General features: G+C 46.6%; 1 protein-coding gene across 15 annotated transcripts in view; it reads left to right on the top strand.

Annotated features, from left to right (window-relative positions):
• FBRSL1 (fibrosin like 1) overlaps positions 1-19,522 on the top strand; it is a 604,346-nt gene that overhangs the window by 511,825 nt on the left and 72,999 nt on the right. For all 15 annotated transcript variants that reach the window (XM_087880274.1, XM_087880269.1, XM_087880273.1 and 12 more), the window contains one exon: positions 14,410-14,455. In XM_087880274.1, the coding sequence (XP_087736400.1) occupies positions 14,410-14,455 (46 nt within the window). The remainder of the gene's footprint in view (positions 1-14,409; positions 14,456-19,522) is intronic.

Genomic DNA, 19,522 nt, shown 5'->3' with positions numbered 1-19,522 from the left:
GCTCTGTAATAATTACACGTTGTTTCCAGCAAGAAATTACTAACTGCGTGCGATTTAAATAGGCTAAGGGAGTGGCCAATTATCCTCAAACCTTACTCTCGAGGAGACCTCCTCCTCGTGAGTAGCCACTCCTGCCTTTTGGCAGCCCTGCGTGCTCGAGCATTGAGGAGCGGCTCCTCCACTTCGCTCTCTCCACTTGAAGGAGCCTCTGGAGGTTCTGAAGGCCCTGGCTGAGTCTCTGCCTCTGGCACCACATCCTCTTCAGCCTCCTCGCTGTCCGACGTGAACACTGTCTGCGTAGGCTGCTGGCGCGACCCCACACCAGCCTCCATGTTGTCGGGATCAGCCACGATCCGCACAGACCGCTGGCGGGCCACAACAAAACCAGAAGCCACAACAAAACCAGAAACTCCCAGAGACTGGGAGTTCTAGTCGCACCTGAGACATGAAAGCTGGCTGGGTAACTTTGGGCCAATCACCAGGAGACTGAGAGTTCTAGTCGCATCTGAGACATGAAAACTGGCGTGGTGATTTTGGGCCAATCACCAGGAGACTGGGAGTTCTAGTCCCACCTGAGATGAGACTAATTTGCATGATGCATCAAGCCTGAGCAGTTCTATAAAATGTTGCCATGCAGGAACCAGCCAGGCGCGCTGTTTCAGAAGCGTTCGGGAGAGTCCTATCCACAGGGAAAAGCGGAATATCAGACAGGCCATCTTAGTTTCAGAACATGGTCCTGTTCCTTGATTAGAAATAGTTGAAAGATTAACTACGGTTTTCAGAGATTTAATCTAAAAGCTTAGCGGAGCTTTTGACATGGATCTTTCCCTGGGTGATTTAGATAACCATGTGAGAAGGAGACACTCGGAGATAGCAGGGTAATTTTGGAAAATTAATTAGATAAGTTCTTCCATGATGATGCTGGCAGAGGGAGGGCACGTGTGGCAATCTTCAGGCAAACTGTAATATGCTTGTAACTTACTATGACGTCTCACTCCCTTCTGACTTGTTTCCAGGAATCCTGCTTCAAAAAAATCTTGGTCTTCACATCACATGCAAAACCCACTCTGTTAACACTTCAATGTTCTCAGTCACAACCAATGACTTTCAGGAACAAGAGAAGGAATTTAAGGATCTGGAGAAATCTGTGGCTTTTTCTTTTTTTTTTTAAATTTTGGGAATTAATGGCCTTTGTACGATTTGTGGTTTTGGTAGCAGAATCCCAAACACAATGAGAAGAGTCTTAAACCAGAGGTCCCCAACCTTTCGGGTCTCAGGGACCACTAAATTCATCATTTTAAATCCCGCGGACCGCTAATACGATCTGCCTAATGACCGCCTGGGTGGGCGTGGCTAGGTGGTCATGGGACTGGGTGGGCGTGGCCAACCTGATGTCACTCATGTCAAGGGGCACCTCACCAGCCTCTACTCGCCCCTCCCCTCCCAGCCACTCCTCGCCTCCCCACCCGGGCTCCTTAGGGCCCCAACAGGAAGCAGTTGTTGGAGCTAAGCAGCCACCAGGAGAAAGAGTTGGCTAAACAGCTGGCTCAGTTCAAATTGGATCTGACCGAGAAGGAGGCTCAGCAGAAGCATCTCACTGAGGACTAGGAGCATAGGCTTTCCAAGCAGAGGGAAGACTTGCGAGAGTGCAAGGCCAGGTACCGGCGCCTGGAGGCTCAGCGGGCTGAGATGGTCAGCCAGTTCCAGGCCATGATGCGGTCCCACTGGAACGAGGCCCTCCAGCTCTTCGTCACCAGCAGCACTTCCCTCCAGCCTTCGCCCAAAGCCCCACACCAGGAGGCTGAAGCAGACCCCGAGTTGGAATTTCTGCCCCCCTCCGACCCTTACAAAAAGACCCTGAAGGGGGAGACTCTCTGCAGCAACACAAATGTTCATTGCATGTTTCTGGCTCAGGGGCCATAGTTTGAGCACCCCTGATTTAGTGCAATATAAAAAATACAAATATTTTTTTTGCGGACCACGGTGGTCCACGGATCGCCAGTTGGTGACCGCTGTCTTAGAGGAATATCGATGGAAGAGAATATTTGTAGCTCAGGGCTGAACCGTGCGGGTCCTCGGTGCTCTCTGAACTTGGTCGTTTTCTTGCAGACATTTCATGACCCAACTAGGTGACATCATCAGTATTACAAGTAGGTAGTAAGAACCTCACCCTTTAGAAAAATAGAAAGGGAAATCTAAATGGCTGCTAGATTTATATTGCATCTTCCCTCTTGGAGCTGAAGTCCCGCTCACCCGCCCTGGCTCCAAATCGTGCTATTTAGGCACGGTTTTGAGGCCGGGCGCATGCGTGGACGTGCACACGCTCACATTTGCAAATCGGGAAAGTAAGGGAATACCACCTCTTAGACCAGAAGACCCCCAAGGTTTCTTCTAACTCTGTTATTTTGTTGTAGCAAGGACCTAACCTGTATCTCCTCACAAAGAAGCACGTGCGAAAGCATCCTTAAAAGTCGAAAGGACTAATTCAGAGACAATCGTGGTTTAATCAAGTTGTCCTCTTTTTTGTTTGTTTGTTTGTAAGCTTCTCGGCATTAGTATATATCGTTTGTTAGGGAAGGAAGAAGTGGATTTGCTAAAGTGGAATTGTTTTGGTTCATCTCAGACTCTTCAGTACGCTAAATATTTATCATCCCAGGGGCCAAAGTGTCAGGCGACTGAGTTGGAAGAGAAAGCTAGAATCATGAGGTCCAGATTGTTAATTATCATTTGTTAAGCTGTCAACAACCTTCTTGCCTTGTCCTTTAACTCCTCTCTTCTTTCTGGCTCTCTTCCTTCTTTCTCCTTATCGTTGCTAAGCTTTCTTTGACTTGGCCATTTCCCCCACCGCCCTGCCTTCCATTTGTAAACCATCCCCAATCCCCCAGAGAGATTTCTTCCCCGGCTAGCAGAGATAAAAGTCCCCTCTCCCACCGCCTTTTTGTGATTAATCAGTCCTCGGGCAGCCTCGATAGGGTGTTAATTTGTAAACTCAGTGGACAGGCAGCCTGTGATAAGTCGCAACAGCTGCTCGCATGTCCACCCTGGGAGATGGCCTAGATAAGCCTCGGAGACTGCCAAAATTATATGGGAGTAATGGAGTAGGAAGGAACAGACAGCGAGGAAATTGGAGATAGATAGATAGATAGATAGATAGATAGATAGATAGATAGATAGATAGATAGATAGATAGATAGATGATAGAAAAAATATAGATGGATGGATGGATGGATGGATGGATAGATATAGAATGATATAGTGATAGATAGAAATAGATAGAAGATAGATATAGATAGATGATTGATATATAGATAAGAGATAGATATGATTGATATAGTGATAGTGACATAGCAAGATAGCAAGATAGGGAGAGAGATGAATGAGAGAGAGAGATGATAGATAGATAGAAATAGATAGGCAGAAGATACAGATAGATGATTGATATAGAGATATTGAGATAGATAGATGATAGATAGATAGATAGATAGATAGATAGATAGATAGATAGATAGATAGTACGTAGAGTGATAGAATGATAGTAGAGTGATAGAAATAGATATAGATAGATGATTGATATAGAGATAGATAAGAGATAGATATAAGATGATTGATAGAGATAGTGACATAGCAAGATAGCAAGATAGGGAGAGAATGAATGCGAGAGACAGATGATAGATAGAAATAGATAGGTAGAAGATACAGATAGATGATTTATATAGAGATATTGAGAGATAGATAGATAGATAGATAGATAGATAGATAGATAGATAGATAGATAGATAGATAGATAGATACATACATACATACATACATACATACATGTGTGTATGTATGTATGTATGTATGTATGTATGTATGTATGTATTTTCAAGTAAAGACTGAAGAAGTTACTTGGATGAAGCAGTGAAATCTTTCAAACCGAAAAAGAAAAGAAGTCCAGTTGCCATGACTCATTTTCCAGACATTCCATCATGAAACAAATTCCTTCTGTGTCTAAATCACCCTTGGCCAATAAAGAATTCTATTCTATCATGTTCTCCATGGCTGAGGTGGGACTTGAACTCATGGTCTCCCGCTTTCTAGCCTGGTGCCTTAACCGCTAGACCAGAGGTTTCCAAACTTGGCAACTTTTAAGACTTGCGGCCTTCAGCTCCCAGAATTCCACAGCCAACTCTGCTTGCATGACAGCCGGGGGAATTCTGGGGAGTTGGAAGTCCACAAAGCTTTAAAAGTCTTGCCAAGTCCGGAGACCCCTGCCCTAGACCAAACTGATACGGGCACCTTGCATTCCAGGACACAACTCTTGCCGTGTTTTGTTGGTTCAGTGGGGAGGAGGTGGGAATTGAAGCAGCTGAGAAATTAGGCGGCCTTGTCCGTGAGAGGGAAGAGAGAGAAAAATATGAAATAAAAATGACAGTTGCCCTGCAAGGACCCTGATCCATCCATTTCAGGAGAAATGACTCACTTGGCAGTTTCCCCTTGGCTCCCTTCCATTCTTCCTCCCCTCCCGCCACTTCTTCATCCTTTGCCAAGTCTTGTCTGGCAGGCCGTTAGGATGATAAAATGCAGGTTCCTGGCAAGCATCATAAGGAGGACTTTGTTCCGACAGGCTAAACCCCAGCTGCCTTCCCCAGTGGCTGAGCTCTCTTCTTTGGCTCGACCGAAACAGAGACGCGAGGTGTGAACGGATAACCACGTCCGTTGGGTGAGGAGGGTTGCATCTAGAGCAGCAGTCACCAACCGGTGGTCCGTGGACCACTGGTGGTCCGTGAGAAAATTTTGGTGGTCCACAGAAAAATTACTTGCATTGTTTATTTTGCACTAAATCAGGGGTCCTCAAACTACGGCCCCTGGGACGGATACGTGCAATGAACGTTTGTGTTGCTGCAGAGAGTCTCTTCCTTTGGGGTCTTTTTGTGCGGGTCGTAAGGGGGCAGAAATTCCGACTTGGGGTCTGCTTCAGCCTCCTGGTGTGGGGCTTTGGGCGAAGGCTGGAGGGAAGTGCCGCTGGTGGCGAAGAGCCGGAGGGCCTCGTTCCAGTGGGACTGCATCATGGCCTGGAACTGGCTGACCATCTCAGTCTGCTAAGCCTCCAGGCACCGGTACCTGGCCTTGCACTCCTGCAGGTCTTCCCTCTGCTTGAAAAGCCTATGCTCCTAGTCCTCAGTGAGATGCTTCTGCTGAGCCTTCTTCTTGGTGAGATCCAATTTGAACTGAGCCAGCTGTTTTGCCAACTCTTTCTCATGGTGGCTGCTTAGCTCCAACAACTGCTTCCTGTTGGGGCCCTACGGAACCCAGGCAGGCAGGGGAGGAGTGGCTGGGACGGGAGGGGCAAGTAGAGGCCAGCGAGGCGCCCCTCAACATGAGTGACATCGAGTTGATCACACCCACTCAGTCACATGACCACCTAGCCGTGCCCACCCAGCTGGTCATTGGGCAGATCATATTAGTGATCCGTGGGATTTAAAATTATGAATTTAGTGGTCCTTGAAGTCCGAAAGGTTGGTGACCCCTGATCTAGAGGGTTGCATCTAGAGAAAGGAGTACATTTGGGTGAGAGAAAAATAATGAATGGAAAGATGAGAGTCTTTGCTTATATTATTGTGCGCATTTTGCTATTGTCTTTTTGTCAGTTCGAGACCTGAGTGCCTCGCGACAGGGTGAGCTCCTGTCCTCGCCTCAGCTCTTGCCAGCCTAGCAGTTTGAAAGCATGTGAATGCAAGTAGATAAATAGGTACCACTTTGGTGGGAAAGCAACAGGTGTATAATCATGCCGGCCACATGACCCCAGAAGCATCTTCAGACAATGCTGGCTCCCTCAGCTAGGAAACGGAGTTGAGCACGGTTCCCTAGAGTCAGACATGACTGGACAGAGGAAAACTACCTGTTATGACCCAGCTCCCAAAATACGACAAACCCTCTGAAGTTAAATCAATTATTCCTTTATTAGGAGTGCCAGCAGCCCCGACAAAAAGTTTCTCTCAGCCCAGGCTCCGCCTCTGTCTCTGTCTCTGTCTCTCTCTCTCTCTCTTTCTCTGTCTCTGTCTCTCTCTCTGTCTCTCTCTCTCTCTGTCTCTCTCTCTGTCTCTCTCTCTCTCTCTCTCTCTCTCTCTCGCTGGTTAACCTTTTGGTGCCTTTTTGATTTACTTGACTTCTCAGCTCTTCAGCCTTCGCTTTTAGATTGGTGTAGTGTTTATATTCATTGCAGACCTGTTTAAGCAGCTTTTATGGCTTTGCAACGCTTATGTCTTGTTGAGTCGTGGTTTTTAGGTTACATTGTGCTTATTGGGTGGGTTGCAAATGATGTTTTATATATATGCTGGTTTGACTATTATCTATCAACTATCATCGATTATCTATCTATTATCTATCATCTACCGGTTTCTGTTTCTTTTCTATTCCATTCCATTCCATTCTATTCTATTCTATGCTATTCTATTCTCTGTCTGTCTATCTCTATCCATCCATCCGTCCACCCATTCACCCATCTATCCATCCATCCATCCATCCATCCATCCATCCACCTACCTAGCTATCTACCCACCCATCATTCCACCCACCCATTGCTATCCAACTAAGTTATCCAGCCTCTCTCTCTCTCTCTCTACCTACCTACCTATCTATCTACCTACCTACCCAGCCACCATTCCATCCATCCATCCATCTATTGCTATCCAACTAAGTTATCCAGCCTCTCTCTCTCTACCTACCTACCTATCTACCCACCCACCATTCCATCCACCATCTATCCATCCATCCATCCATTGCTACCCAACTAAGTTATCCAGCCTCTATCTATCTATCTATCTATCTATCTATCTATCTATCTATCTATCTATCTATCTATCTATCTATCTACCTATTTATTCATCCATCCATCCATTCATTCATTTACTGTATCTACCCATCCCTCCTGTCTTATCTGTCAGTCGTTCCTTCCACCTATCCGTTTTTCCTTAAAATGCTTTTTTAGGCTGAACGAAATACCGTAGAGTCTTTTTCTTTCTTTCTTTTTTTCCTTAATGGATAATTGGTTGTCAGTTCTGGTTGCTGAGAAAACCTTGAGCAATTAATTTGAGCCGTGCTGGATTTCAGCTGGGAAAGGTAGACTGATGAAAGTAACCAGCATGCAACTAGGATGTTCTACTACAGGTGTACCAGAGGCAGGGAAGTACATATGTTAATAGCCCCACTTCGTAGTTCCTAGTAAACTCTGAGGCTTCTGCACTTACGGTATGTGCCCTGAAAATTAAACAGGTACCGTGTTTCCCCGAAAATAAGACCCTGTCTTATATTTTTTGAACCCCGAAATAAGCACTTGGCCTTATTTTCGGGGAGGTCTTATTATTTTGGGGCACGTGGAGGAAACGAGGAAATAGCGGGGACCAGCTGTGCATGCATTTAAATATTTTAGGGGAGGGCTTATTTTCAGGGGGGGCTTATTTTAGCATATGCGCTCAAAAGCCCGACTGGGCTTATTATCAGGGGAGGTCTTATTTTCGGGGAAACAGGGTATTAAAGATAAATAATGAGGGCTGAGCTGGGAAAGTTCAGGTACAGATAAGTCCTCGACTTACAACAGTTCATTCAGTGACCGTTCAAAGTTATAATGGCACTGACAAAAAGCGACTTACAACCATTTTTCACACTTACGACCGTTGCAGCATCCCCATGGTCACGTGGTCAAAATTCAGCCACTTGCCCACTGACTCATACTTACGACGGGTGCAGCGTCCCGGGGTCACGCGATCCCCTTTTGCGACCTCCTGACCAAGCGAAGTCAATGGGGGAAGCCCGATTCACTTAGCCACCACATTATTCATTTAACAACTGCACGGATTCGCTTAACGACTGTGGCGCAAAAGGTCGTAGAGCGGGGCAAATTTTACTTAAGAGATATTTCACTGAGCAACAAAAACCTTAGGCTCAGTGGTGGTCGTAAGTTGAGGACTACCTGTACTTTCCCCCCCCCCTCAAAGTACTTAAAGAAAGAAGATAGAGCCAGAATTTTACTATAAGCAGTCCTCGACTTATGACCACAATTGAACCCAAAATTTCCATTGGCTTAGCCAAGGCCAATGTTAAGTGAGCCGGGCCCCCATCCTACCACCTTTCTGTCATGGTTGTTAAGCAAATCACTCCAGTTGTTAAGCAGATCAGGTGGTCCAGGGGTGAAATCTAAAAATTTTCCGGTTCTGTGTGCGTGGCTTGATGGGCGTGGCAGGGGAAGAAAAGAAGGAAGGAAAGGAAGGAAGAAAAAGGAGGAAAGGAAAGGCGTAAGGAAGAAAAAGAAGGAAGGGAAAGGAAAAAGGAAGGAAGGAAGGAAGGAAGGAAGGAAGGAAGGAAGGAAGGAAGGAAGGAAGGAGAGAAGAGAAAAAATGAAAGGGAGGGAGGAAAGGAATAGGCGGGGAAGAAAAAGGAGGAAAGGAAAGGCGTAAGGAAGAAAAAGAAGGAAGGGAAAGGAAAAAGGAAGGAAGGAAGGAAGAAGAGAAGAGAAAAAATGAAAGGGAGGGAGGAAAGGAATAGGCGGGGAAGAAAAAGGAGGAAAGGAAAGGGGTAAGGAAGAAAAAGAAGGAAGGGAAAGGAAAAAGGAAGGAAGGAAGAAGAGAAGAGAAAAAATGAAAGGGAGGGAGGAAAGGAATAGGCGGGGAAGAAAAAGGAGGAAAGGAAAGGCATAAGGAAGAAAAAGAAGGAAGGGAAAGGAAAAAGGAAGGAAGGAAGGAAGGAAGAAGAGAAGAGAAAAAATGAAAGGGAGGCAGGAAAGGAATAGGCAGAGAAAAAAAGGAGGGAAGGAAAGGGGTAAGGAAAAAAAGGAAGGGAAAGAGAGAGAGAGGAAAAAGAAAGAAATAAGGAAGGAAAGAAAGAAAGAAAGAAAGAAAGAAAGAAAGAAAGAAAGAAAGAAAGAAAGAAAGAAAGAAAGAAAGAAAGATTCCACGTCTTCATTTGGCCACAGCCATGAGTGGCGTGAGTGTGGAGCTGGCCTGCTGTGACGGGGCGCAAAGACCCACAGGCAGACAGAGAGAGAGAGAGAGCCTTGATTTGGACGAGAGCTTTGGCCCGCGATCTGGGTTTCTTTGTAATGGGAACGTGCGCTGCTTGCTCAAACGCCCATTTATCGTGGCAGAACGATTATCTGACAGGCGTCCTTCCGCATTACCGGCATTCAAGCTTTCTCTGCAGGGCTGATAATGATCATTTTCGGGGGGTCAGCTTTATTTGCCTCGGTTTCACCGCTTGACTAATATTCCCGCAGACGAAAATCCCCTTCAAACGCCACTCTTTTAGCCTGTTGCTGGCGAACAAAGCCTCTCTGGCTCGTGGGCCTTTCGCTTCGCTCGTCCCCTAAATCCTTTTCCCTGAAAGATCAAAGGCTCGAGATTGCAGGATGCTGTTTTAATTCGGGGCGTGATGAACTGAGCAGTCGCGCAATTCCAGTAGACGGGAACCCGTTAATAGAGGAGATAACGCCGGTGGCTGATTTTACTGGGTTGCACAGCCAGAGAGGAAAGGGATGGGAGAAAAAAGGATGCTGGGGTGAGGCTGGCGGCTTGAGAGGGACGAAGTGGCACCCCCTGTTTCTCCAGTTCCCTGCCACAAACTCCTGCAAATAAGGAGGATCCCAGGAAATGAGAGGGAAGCAGCCAGGAAAATTAGGTGGGATTCTCCCTAGATCTATTTGGCTAGCCCTCAGGTTGGTTGTCCATCCAAGTCAGTTTTTCCTCTTTGATTCATCAAGAATAATTCTGGGCTTTGCTTGAGGGAGCCAGAGAGACATAGGGAGGACAGGAAGGAAGGGACTGAGAAGGACAGAAGGAGGAAGGAAGGAGGGAGGGAGGGAGGACAGAGGGTGGTAGGGAAGGAAGGAAGGGACAGAGAAGGACAGAAGGAGGGAGGGAGGAGGGAGGGAGGGAGGACAGAGGGTGGTAGGGAAGGAAGGAAGGGGCAGAGAAGGACGGAAGGAGGGAGGGAGGGAGGGAGGGAGGGAGGACAGATTGTGGTAGGGAAGGAAGGAGGGAGGGAGGGAGGGAAGACAGAGGGTGGTAGGGAAGGAAGTGAGGACAAAGGGTGGTAGGGAAGGAAGGAAGGAAGAGCAGAGAAGGACAGAAGGAGGAAGGAGGGAGGGAGGACAGAGGGTGGTAGGGAAGAAAGGAAGGAAGGGGCAGAGAAGATCAGAAGGAGGGAGGGAGGACAGGGTAGTAGGGAAGGAAGGAAAGGCAGAGAAGGACAGAAGGAGGGAGGGAGGACAGAGGGTAGTAGGGAAGAAAGGAAGGAAGGGGCAGAGAAGGACAGAAGGAGGGAGGGAGGGAGGACAGAGGGTAGTAGGGAAGAAAGGAAGGAAGGGGCAGAGAAGGACAGAAGGAGGGAGGGAGGGAGGACAAAGGGTGGTAGGGAAGGAAGGAAGGAAGAGCAGAGAAGGACAGAAGGAGGGAGGAGGGAGGGAGAGATGGAGGACAGGGTGGTCGGGAAGGAAGGAGGGAGGGAGGGAGGGAGGACAGAAGGAGGAAGAAAGAAAAGGGCAGAGAAGGACAGAAGGAGGGAGGGATGGAGGACAGGGTGATAGGGAAGGAAGGACGGAAGGAGAAAGGAATGGAAGACAGAGAAGGAGGGAGGGAGGAAGGAAGGAAGGAAATCTGAAATTTACTGCTTGACAGCATACGGAGAAACCATCCTGCCAAGCACAGTGTTTTATACACTGCAGGGTCGGCATTAAACAAAATCTTGGCAGGGAAAAAGAATCCCTCCCCTCCCTTTCACTCCTTCAGCAGCAAGAGGTGATTTAAGCATTAGAACCTCAAACGAGGAGCTCTTCCCTGAAGAGAGAGAGAGAGAGAGAGAGAGATGTCACCATATCTCAAAAGCATTTCGGGGCGGGTGGGTTATTTTTGCCCAGCGAAGCAGAGAGATAAGATGGAAAACAAGGCTCCAAATTTCAGTCAAACAGCCATTTCCTCCCCTCCCCTCCACGCTACTTGTCTTCGCACCCGCAGCTTACAACCTCATGCCCCACCGTTTTCTCTCTCTTGTAAAAAAAAAAGAAAAGAAAAGAAAATCCGATTCCGGAGGCCAAAAAGAAACCAGAATAGGAAAAAAAAAAAACCTCCCCCTTGATTCTTGCAAATCTCCTGGGTCACGGCCCAGAACTGTTAGTCTGTCTGGTTAACGTTTCTCCGCCGTGTTTATCCCATTTCCTAAACCTCTGGCTATGAAATATGCGCCGCTCTAGAATCATTCATAAAGCACATCATAACACAACAAGCCAGGACGGAATAAAATCAAGGATGTCGGGAAAGAAAACCAGACTAGCTGAGCCGTAAGTTTGGCTTCTTAACGTTTATTTTATTTATTGTGAAGCTCAATTTCTGTCCTTGGAGATACTTACAGTAGTGGCCAAAATTGTGGAAACCTTTTGGGAAAAGTGTATTGTTCTAAAACTGGCTAATAACACCACTTTTCTTTTGGAGTAGTACCATCAAATTATATATCCATGGAAAAATACTTTAATCGAGAAGGTAGTGCAATACTTTTTACGAAGGATTTGCTATTAGAATAGCAGTTACGGTAGAAAGAAGAAAAGTGAAACACGTAGAAAAAACAAGATTTACAAAAATGATCACCATAGAAAAAAACAAGATATACAAAAATTATCACTATAGAAAAAAGGAGAGATACAAAAATGATCACCATAGAAAAAAGGAGATATATAAAAATGATCACCATAGAAAAAAGGAGATATACAGAAAGTGTCACCATAGAAAAAAACAAGATATACAAAAATGATCACCATGTCAGTTAATCCTTAGCTGGGTAACCTTTAGCATGAATGATGGCCTTACAACGTCTTCCCATGGAGTGAACCAAGTCTTTGAGTTCTGCAGCTGTTCTAATGCGAAACCAAGATTGAAGGATGGCTTCTATTAACTGGGTTTTATTGCTGGGTCGCTTCTGACTAACAAGTTTCTTCAGTGGGCTCCATAGATTTTCAATTGGGTGAAGGTCTGGGCTGTTCCCAGGCCATTCCAGCAGTGGAAGAAGATTATCTTGAAACTCCAAAAAAAAAAAAAAAAAAAAGTGGTGTTATTAGCCATCAAACCTCAAAAATACACTTTTCCCCAAAATGTTTCCACAATTTTGGCCACTACTATAGATTGCAATTCTGACCTGGGCTAAGGAGTAAATCTAAATTGAACCGTAGTCACCAAGAGCTCTTAGGACAAACCCTTCGGATGGCAACACTGCTACAGGCAATTTTCAATTTTCAATAGCTCATTTAGCAACCGTCCAAAGTTACGGCAGCAGTGGGGAAAAAAAGAGTGAATTATGACTCTTTTTCACACTTGTGACCATTGCAGCCTCCCCCCCCCCATCATCCTATGTGATTCACATTCAGACGCTTCAACAACCGACTCACACTTACGATAGTTGCGCTGTCCCGGGGTCGTGTCGTCCTCCCCTTTTTTGTCGAGCAAAAATCGACGGGGAAGGCAAATTCGCTGAAAGGCCGTGTGACCAGTTTAACAACCGCAGTGGTTCCCTTAACAGCCGTGGCGAGAAAGGTTGTAAAACGGGGAGGGGGGCAAAACTCACTTTTGTCTCACTTAGCGACAGAAATGTGCTTGGCTCAGTTGTGGTCGTAAATCGAGGGCTTGCCTACAGAGTCCTTTTCTAGAATATGGAAGCCCTCTCCCCCCCCACCCCCAATTAAAGTTGTTTATCTGCTTTATTTATCGTTTGGAATGGATGTTCTGTTTTGCAGAGGGGGGAAATCAAGCTTTATAAATTAGATTTCGGGAAACTCTTATGCAGATAGATGGGTGGGTTTCTTTTTTCCCCCTCGACTGTACGTTATTGACATCCTGGCCTGAAACTGAATATCCCTGATTAACCAGAAGGCTGTTTACAGGGTTTAGGTTAATTGGATTTCTTAACAACTTCCTGGGGCTGAAACGGAGCATGGATGGGGTTTCAAAAAAAAAAGCAGAATGCTGCCTGGATATATAAACAGGAGGAAACCGTTTTACATAATAATCCGATTAGCAGAGAGCAGGTATAATCGGCCGCAGTTGTGCGGTCCCTTACAAAATGAAATACGATGGTAGTGGACCTTTGATTGACAGACGTTTCACTTGTAAGTTTCTTAAGAAGGCAGATAAAATTTTAGGGAGGATCTGTACAGGCAGTCCTCGACGTACGACAGTTGGTTTAGTGCAGTGGTGGGTTCCTCCCGGTTTGGTCCGGTTCGGCCGAGCCGGTAGCAGTGACGATATGACGACACCGAACCGGTTCTCCCACCCCCCCCACGTTATTCTTACCTTTTATTTGGCCCCACCCCCAATCTATTGCTGCCTCCTGAGTCCCAGCTGATGACTAGAGGGAAACAAACTGTTTAAACTCTTGCCACGGGGCTTCAAAGGGCCGTCCTACAGCTGATCAGAGTTAAAAGCAAACAAATGAGTCGGGTCGTAAGTGCGAGGATTGGTCGTAAGTGTGAGGACCTTCCAGAAATGACTCTGAACAGCTAGCCACACCCACCTAGTCACATGACCTCCAAGCCACACCCACAAAATAAGCCATGCCCACAGAACCGATAGTAAAAAAATTTAGAACCCACCCCTGGTTTAGTGATGGTTCAAAGTTACCACCGCGCTGAAAAAAAGGTGATTTACGGCCATTTTTCACACTAACAACCATTGCAGCAGCAACATCTTCTTTTAATGACCTCGTAATCCCTCGCGGGGTGGAGTCTGAGAAACTGAATGGAGCTGAGTGTGTTTACTGGCCGGATGCCTTTCCTGTCGCCAGTGCGGAGTTTTGTTCAGCAGATACATTCTCATTGTGCTCAGAGAGAGGAATATCTGCCTCTACCTAGGATCGAACTCACAGTCTCCTGATTGTGAGGCGAGAGCTCCACCTCTAGGCTGCCGCACCACTCCTACAACCATTGTAGCATCCCTGGGATCAAATTCAGACACGTGGCAACTGACTCAGATTTATGACGGTTGCGGGGGGTCATGTGATCCCGTTTTACGACCTTCTGACGAGCCACGGGGAAGGCAGATTCACTTAAGAACCGTGTTGCTAACTGCAACAGCAGCAGGGCTGTGGCAAGAAAGGTGGCAAAGTGAGGCAAAATTCACTTGACGACCATCTTTCTTAACAGCGGAAATGCTGGGCTCCGTTGTGGTCGTAAATTGAGGACTTACCTGCATTCTCTTAAGCCTTGGTTTTGAATGCCGTTCTGTCTTCTCCTGGCACTCTCTCTGTTTTTGTTTTGTTTTTTTCATGTTTCCTGTATAATGTTATAATATTGGCCCGTTCTCCAGATGTGACGCGCATCCCTTCGGTCTCAAAGTTTCCTTCTGTCGTGGCGGTTGGAGAAATACTGAATCCTTTTTCTCTGGTTGTGTCTTTCAGGCATCGGAAGGTTCCGAGAAGCTGTTCACCCCTCCAGCGACGAAAGGTAGGTCAAGATCGAAAAATGCTTCTCGGGTGTTTGGTTAAAACTTCTTTTTGTGCTTCCGGAGACAACTCTTCCCAGAGCTGGGAACTTGGAAGAATATCCTGGCCATCAACCCGCAAGAAATCTCCCTCATCTTATGGTTTCTCTCCACCCAACTGTGTAGGCCAAACCCAGAAGTCGGCTCCGTCAGAAGACTTAAAATCACTTTTTATTAATATTGGCTGTAATAGTAGAATCTTCGAAGTCACCCCACCCCACCCCCTTATACTCATGTGAATTAGTGGTGGGGTGTCTGCCTCGGTATTTGCTCACGTTTTGGGCTTCAACCATGTATTTCACCTTGTCACTCTAGAACAAATTTGGTCTATCTGTCAAGGTTGTTGTCAGTTGTTTTGTCTAGATGGCTTCAGTTGTGGAGATTCTCATGTGTGATAAAGTGAGTTATTTCCTCCCTTCCTTCTTTCCTTCCTTTCTTCCATCCATCTCTTTTCTCCTTCCTCTCTTCTCATCTCTCCTTTTCTTTCTTTCCTTCCTTCCTTCCTTCCATCTCTTTTCTCTTCCTCTTCTCTTCTCACCTCTCCTTCGTTCCACCCATCCATCTCTTTTCTCTTCCTCTCCTCCCTTCCATCCATCCTTCCATCTCTTTTCCCTTTCCTCTCCTTTCCTTCCTTCCTTCCTTCCTTCCATCTCTTTTCTTCTTCCTCTCTTCTCATCTCTTCTTTTTTCTTTCCTTCCTTCCTTCCATCCATCCATCTCTTTTCCTCTCTTCAATCCATCCATCTCTTTTCTTCTTCCTCTCTTCTCATCTCTCCTTCTTCCTTCCTTCCATCCATCTCTTTTCTCTTCCTCTCCTCTTCTTATCTCTCCTTCCTTCCTTCCTTCCATCTCTTTTCTCTTCCTCTCATCCTCATCTCTCCTTCCTTCCTTCCATCCACCTCTTTTCTATTCCTCTCCTCATCTGTCCTTCCTTCCTTTTATCCATCCATCTCTTTTATCTTCCTCTCCTCTTCTCATCTCTCCTTCCTTCCACCCATCCATCTCTTTTCTCTTCCTCTCCTCTCCTCCCTCCCTTCCATCTCTTTTCTTCTTCCTCTCTTCTCATCTCTCCTTCTTTCTTTCTTTCTTTCCTTCCTTCCTTCCTTCCTTCCTTCCTTCCTTCCTTCCATCTCTTTTCTCCTCTCCTCCCTCCATAAAGTAGGTTATTTTACCTGCCTACCCATCCTTCCTTCCTCCCTTCCTTCCAGCAGCACATCTATTAAGATTGAATCTTGACAGTTTTTCTTCACATTTCTTTTCTGGTTAATTTTTTTTTTTTTTTTTTTGAGTAAATCCTCCTTTCGTTGCTAAAGCACCCATAACATTTCCTGTGAAATGTTAGTGATTAGTTGTCGTGTTTTTTGATGGACGAAAAGCAAACACAGCAATTGTTGATTTGGTTTCCACTCCGGTCAGTCCTCTTCTTCACCTGTGTTACGTCGGGGGAGCACTGAATTCTTGAACAGCTGGTTTTCATCCATCTTGTGAGTCACTCAATAGTGTTTAGAGAACAGTTAGGCATCTCTTCTCTTCTTGAGCATGGAAGTCCATGTCCTTGACTCTTGGTACTTTCATCCATCAGTCATTCTTTGATCATTTCCTGGTCTTTGGCACGTGATGGTTTCAGTCTGCCCTTGGCATGCTGTTGCATTTCCCCGCAGCTGTGCATTCAGATGGACTGTGTATACTTCATCCGAACCATCATATAGTTCATTAAGCTTACTATCCATCCTGATCACCACACGAGGACAATTGGTAAGAGGCCTGGAGACTAAAACATATGAAGAACGGCTGCAGGATTTGGGTTTGGCTAGTCTAGAGAAAAGAGGGACCAGGGGGAACATGATAGTAGCATTCTGGTATTTGAGGGGCTGCCCAAAAGAGGAGGGGGGGTCAAATTATTCTCCAAAGCACCTGAAGCAGTGATGAAATCCACAATTTTTTTACTACGGGTTCTGTGGGCGTGGTTTGGTGGGCGTGGTGTGGTGTGGTGTGGTGTGGTGTGGCTTGGTGGGCGTGGCTTGGTGGCAGGGGAAAGGATACTGCAAAAGCTCCATTCCCACCCTACTCCTGGGGGAAGAATACTACAAAATCTCCATTCCCACCCTACTCCTGGGGGAAGGATATTGCAAAATCCCCATTCCCTCCCCACACCTGGGGGAAGGATATTGCAAAATCCCCATTCCCTCCCCACTCCTGGGGGAAGAATATTGAAAAATACCCTTTCCCTCCTCGTTCTTGGGGGAAGGATATTGAAAAATCCCCGTTCCCTCCCCACTCCTGGGGAAGGATATTGCAAAATCCCCATTCCCACCCTACTCTGGGGCCAGCCAGAGGTGGCATTTGCTGGTTCTCCGAACTGCTCTAAATTTCCGCTACCAGTTCTCCAGAACCCGTCAGAACCTGCTGGATTTCAACCCTGACTTGAAGCCAAGACAAGAAACAATGGATGGAAACTAACCAAGGAGAGAAGCCACCTGGAATTAAGGAGAAACTTCCTGAGAGTGAGGATAATTAACCAGTGGAACATCTTGCCACCAGAAGTTGTGGTACCACGCATGCCATAGGTTCACCATCACAGATCTATAGGATGCAACCTAAAAAAAGGCCATCCTTTGGATGAGAATCCTTCAGCAGAATTGGATCAGTTCTGTAGCCACTTATCCCAGGATTGCAGAATTACAGAATTAACAAGCATTGGAAGGGACCTTTAGAGGTCATCTAGTCGTGGTGGCTCAGTGGCTAAGACGCTGAGCTTGTCGATCGAAAGGTCGGCCGTTCAGCAGTTCGAATCCCTTGTGCCGCGTAACGGGGTGAGCTCCCGTGACTTGTCCCAGCTTCTGCCAACCTAGCAGTTCGAAAGCACGTAAAAAAAAAATGCAAGTAGAAAAATAGGAACCACTTTTGGTGGGAAGGGAACAGCGTTCCGTGCGCCTTTGGCATTGAGTCTTGCCGGCCACATGACCACGGAGACGTCTTCGGACAGCGCTGGCTCTTCGGCTTTGAAACGGAGATGAGCACCGCCCCCTAGAGTCGGGAACGACTAGCACATCTGTGCAAGGGGAACCTTTCCCTTTTAGTCCAACCTCCTGCAGAAGCAGGAGGCCCTGTATCGTTCCCGACAGACGGCTGTCCAGTCTTTTCTTGACCCCCCCTTCCCCCCCCCCCCCGTGATGGAGCACCCACAACTTCTGAAGGCAAGCTGTTCTACTGTTTAAAGTGACACACTCTGTGTGTGTGTTATTTAAACACACACCCACACAAGACACATACACACACATACAGAGTCTTAGCCCACATTCTCCCAACGAGCAGCTTGTAAATGCAGGCGGTTGGAAGGGCTGGAGGTGCTTGGATGTTTGTGGAAGCGCTTTTATTTTGTCCGCCCTGCCAAAGAACTTCGCCTCGGGTCAAGCAGGAGAGGTTTCTTGTTAAGGAAGCCCTCTGCGATTCCCCTGTCCTGTCGGATCCACACCGGGGACCTGGTTGGTTGGTCGGCTCGCCCCGACTGCATAATTTGGTTGCTGCCAAGGAGTCAAAAGCCTTTTTTTTCCACCCCTGCTTCCCCCCTCCTTTTTCCTGCTGTGCTAACCTGTCACCATAAATCATTTTAAAGGCTGGAAATGCAAAACCTCGGGAGAGAAGCCATGCTGTTTATTCCAGAGGGGTCCAAGGGGGTGTGAGGAGGATTTTGGGAAGGGAGGGGCCCTTTCGCCTGGTGGTTGTTGGCTAGCGGGCTAGGAGTGAAATGAAAACTAACACTTGTGTTGAACTTATTCGGCCTTCTAACAGGGAGGGAGGGAGGGAAGGAAGGAAGGAAGGAAGGAAGGAAGGAAGGTAGGTATTTTGTAAAAGAGTGAAAGGGAAGGAAGGAAGGAAGGAAGGAAGGAAGGAAGGAAGGAAGGAAGGAAGGAAGGAAGGAAGACAGGTATTTGGTAAAAGAGTGAAAGGGAAGGAAGGAAAGTAAGGTATTTGGTAAAAGAGTGAAAGGCAGGGAAGGAACGGAAGGAAAGTAAGGTATTTGGTAAAAGAGTGAGAAGGAAGGAAGGAAGGAAGGAAGGAAGGAAGGAAGGAAGGAAGGAAGGAAGGAAGACAGGTATTTGGTAAAAGTGAAAGGCAGGGAAGGGAGGGAGGGTGGGAGAAGAAAGGAAGGAAGGGAAGGTATTTGGTAAAAGAATGAAAGGGAAGGAAGGAAGGCAGGATATATTTGGTAAAAGAGTGAAAGGGAAGGAAGGAAGGAAGGAAGACAGGTATTTGGTAAAAGAATGAAAGGGAAGGAAGGAAGGCAGGATATATTTGGTAAAAGAGTGAAAGGGAAGGAAGGAAGGAAGGAAGACAGGTATTTGTTAAAAGAGTGAAAGGGAAGGAAGGAAGGCAGGATATATTTGGTAAAAGAGTGAAAGGGAAGGAAGGAAGGAAGGAAGGAAGACAGGTATTTGTTAAAAGAGTGAAAGGGAAGGAAGGGAAGGTATTTGGTAAAAGTGAAAGGCAGAAAAAGGAGGGAGGGTGGGAGAAGAAAGGAAGGAAGGGAAGGTATTTGGTAAAAGAGTGAAAGGCAGGGAAGGGGGAAGGAAGGAAGGTGGTAAAAGTGTGAAAGGCAGGGAAGGGAAGGAAGGAAGGGAAGGTATTTGGTAAAAGAGTGAAAGGCAGAGGAGGGAGGGAGGAAGAGAGGGAGGTCCAGGGCTGGTCTTCTCCTGCCTAAAGTCTGAACTCTGCTGACTCTAGGTTGAACTTTGGGTCTTCCTTCTCCTGTGTCTTCCTCCTAGGCTTCGGAAGAGGCCCAGAATCTGTCAAAGCACTGGAAAGATTTTTATTTTTATTTTTCATGGCGAGAAACAGTAGTTGAGTTTGCTAATTAGTTTTCGGTTTGGCCAGAAGAGTTTGATCCTGGCTGGATCTCCAGTGACAGCACTGAATGAGTGATCTGGGAAGGAATCAGAGGAAACAGCTTCTCTTAATTAGCAAGCAGCCATGCCAGCGACTTGGCCAGAATCTAAACTGTGGTTTGAGAAGTTTGGTTTCAGCCCAGCT

Source organism: Pantherophis guttatus, chromosome 17 (assembly GCF_059756535.1).
Source record: "Pantherophis guttatus breed Tessera chromosome 17, ASM5975653v1, whole genome shotgun sequence".
NCBI lineage: Eukaryota > Metazoa > Chordata > Lepidosauria > Squamata > Colubridae > Pantherophis > Pantherophis guttatus.
The sequence above is the reverse complement of the archived record's forward strand: the minus strand, read 5'-3'. Positions and strand labels throughout refer to the sequence as shown.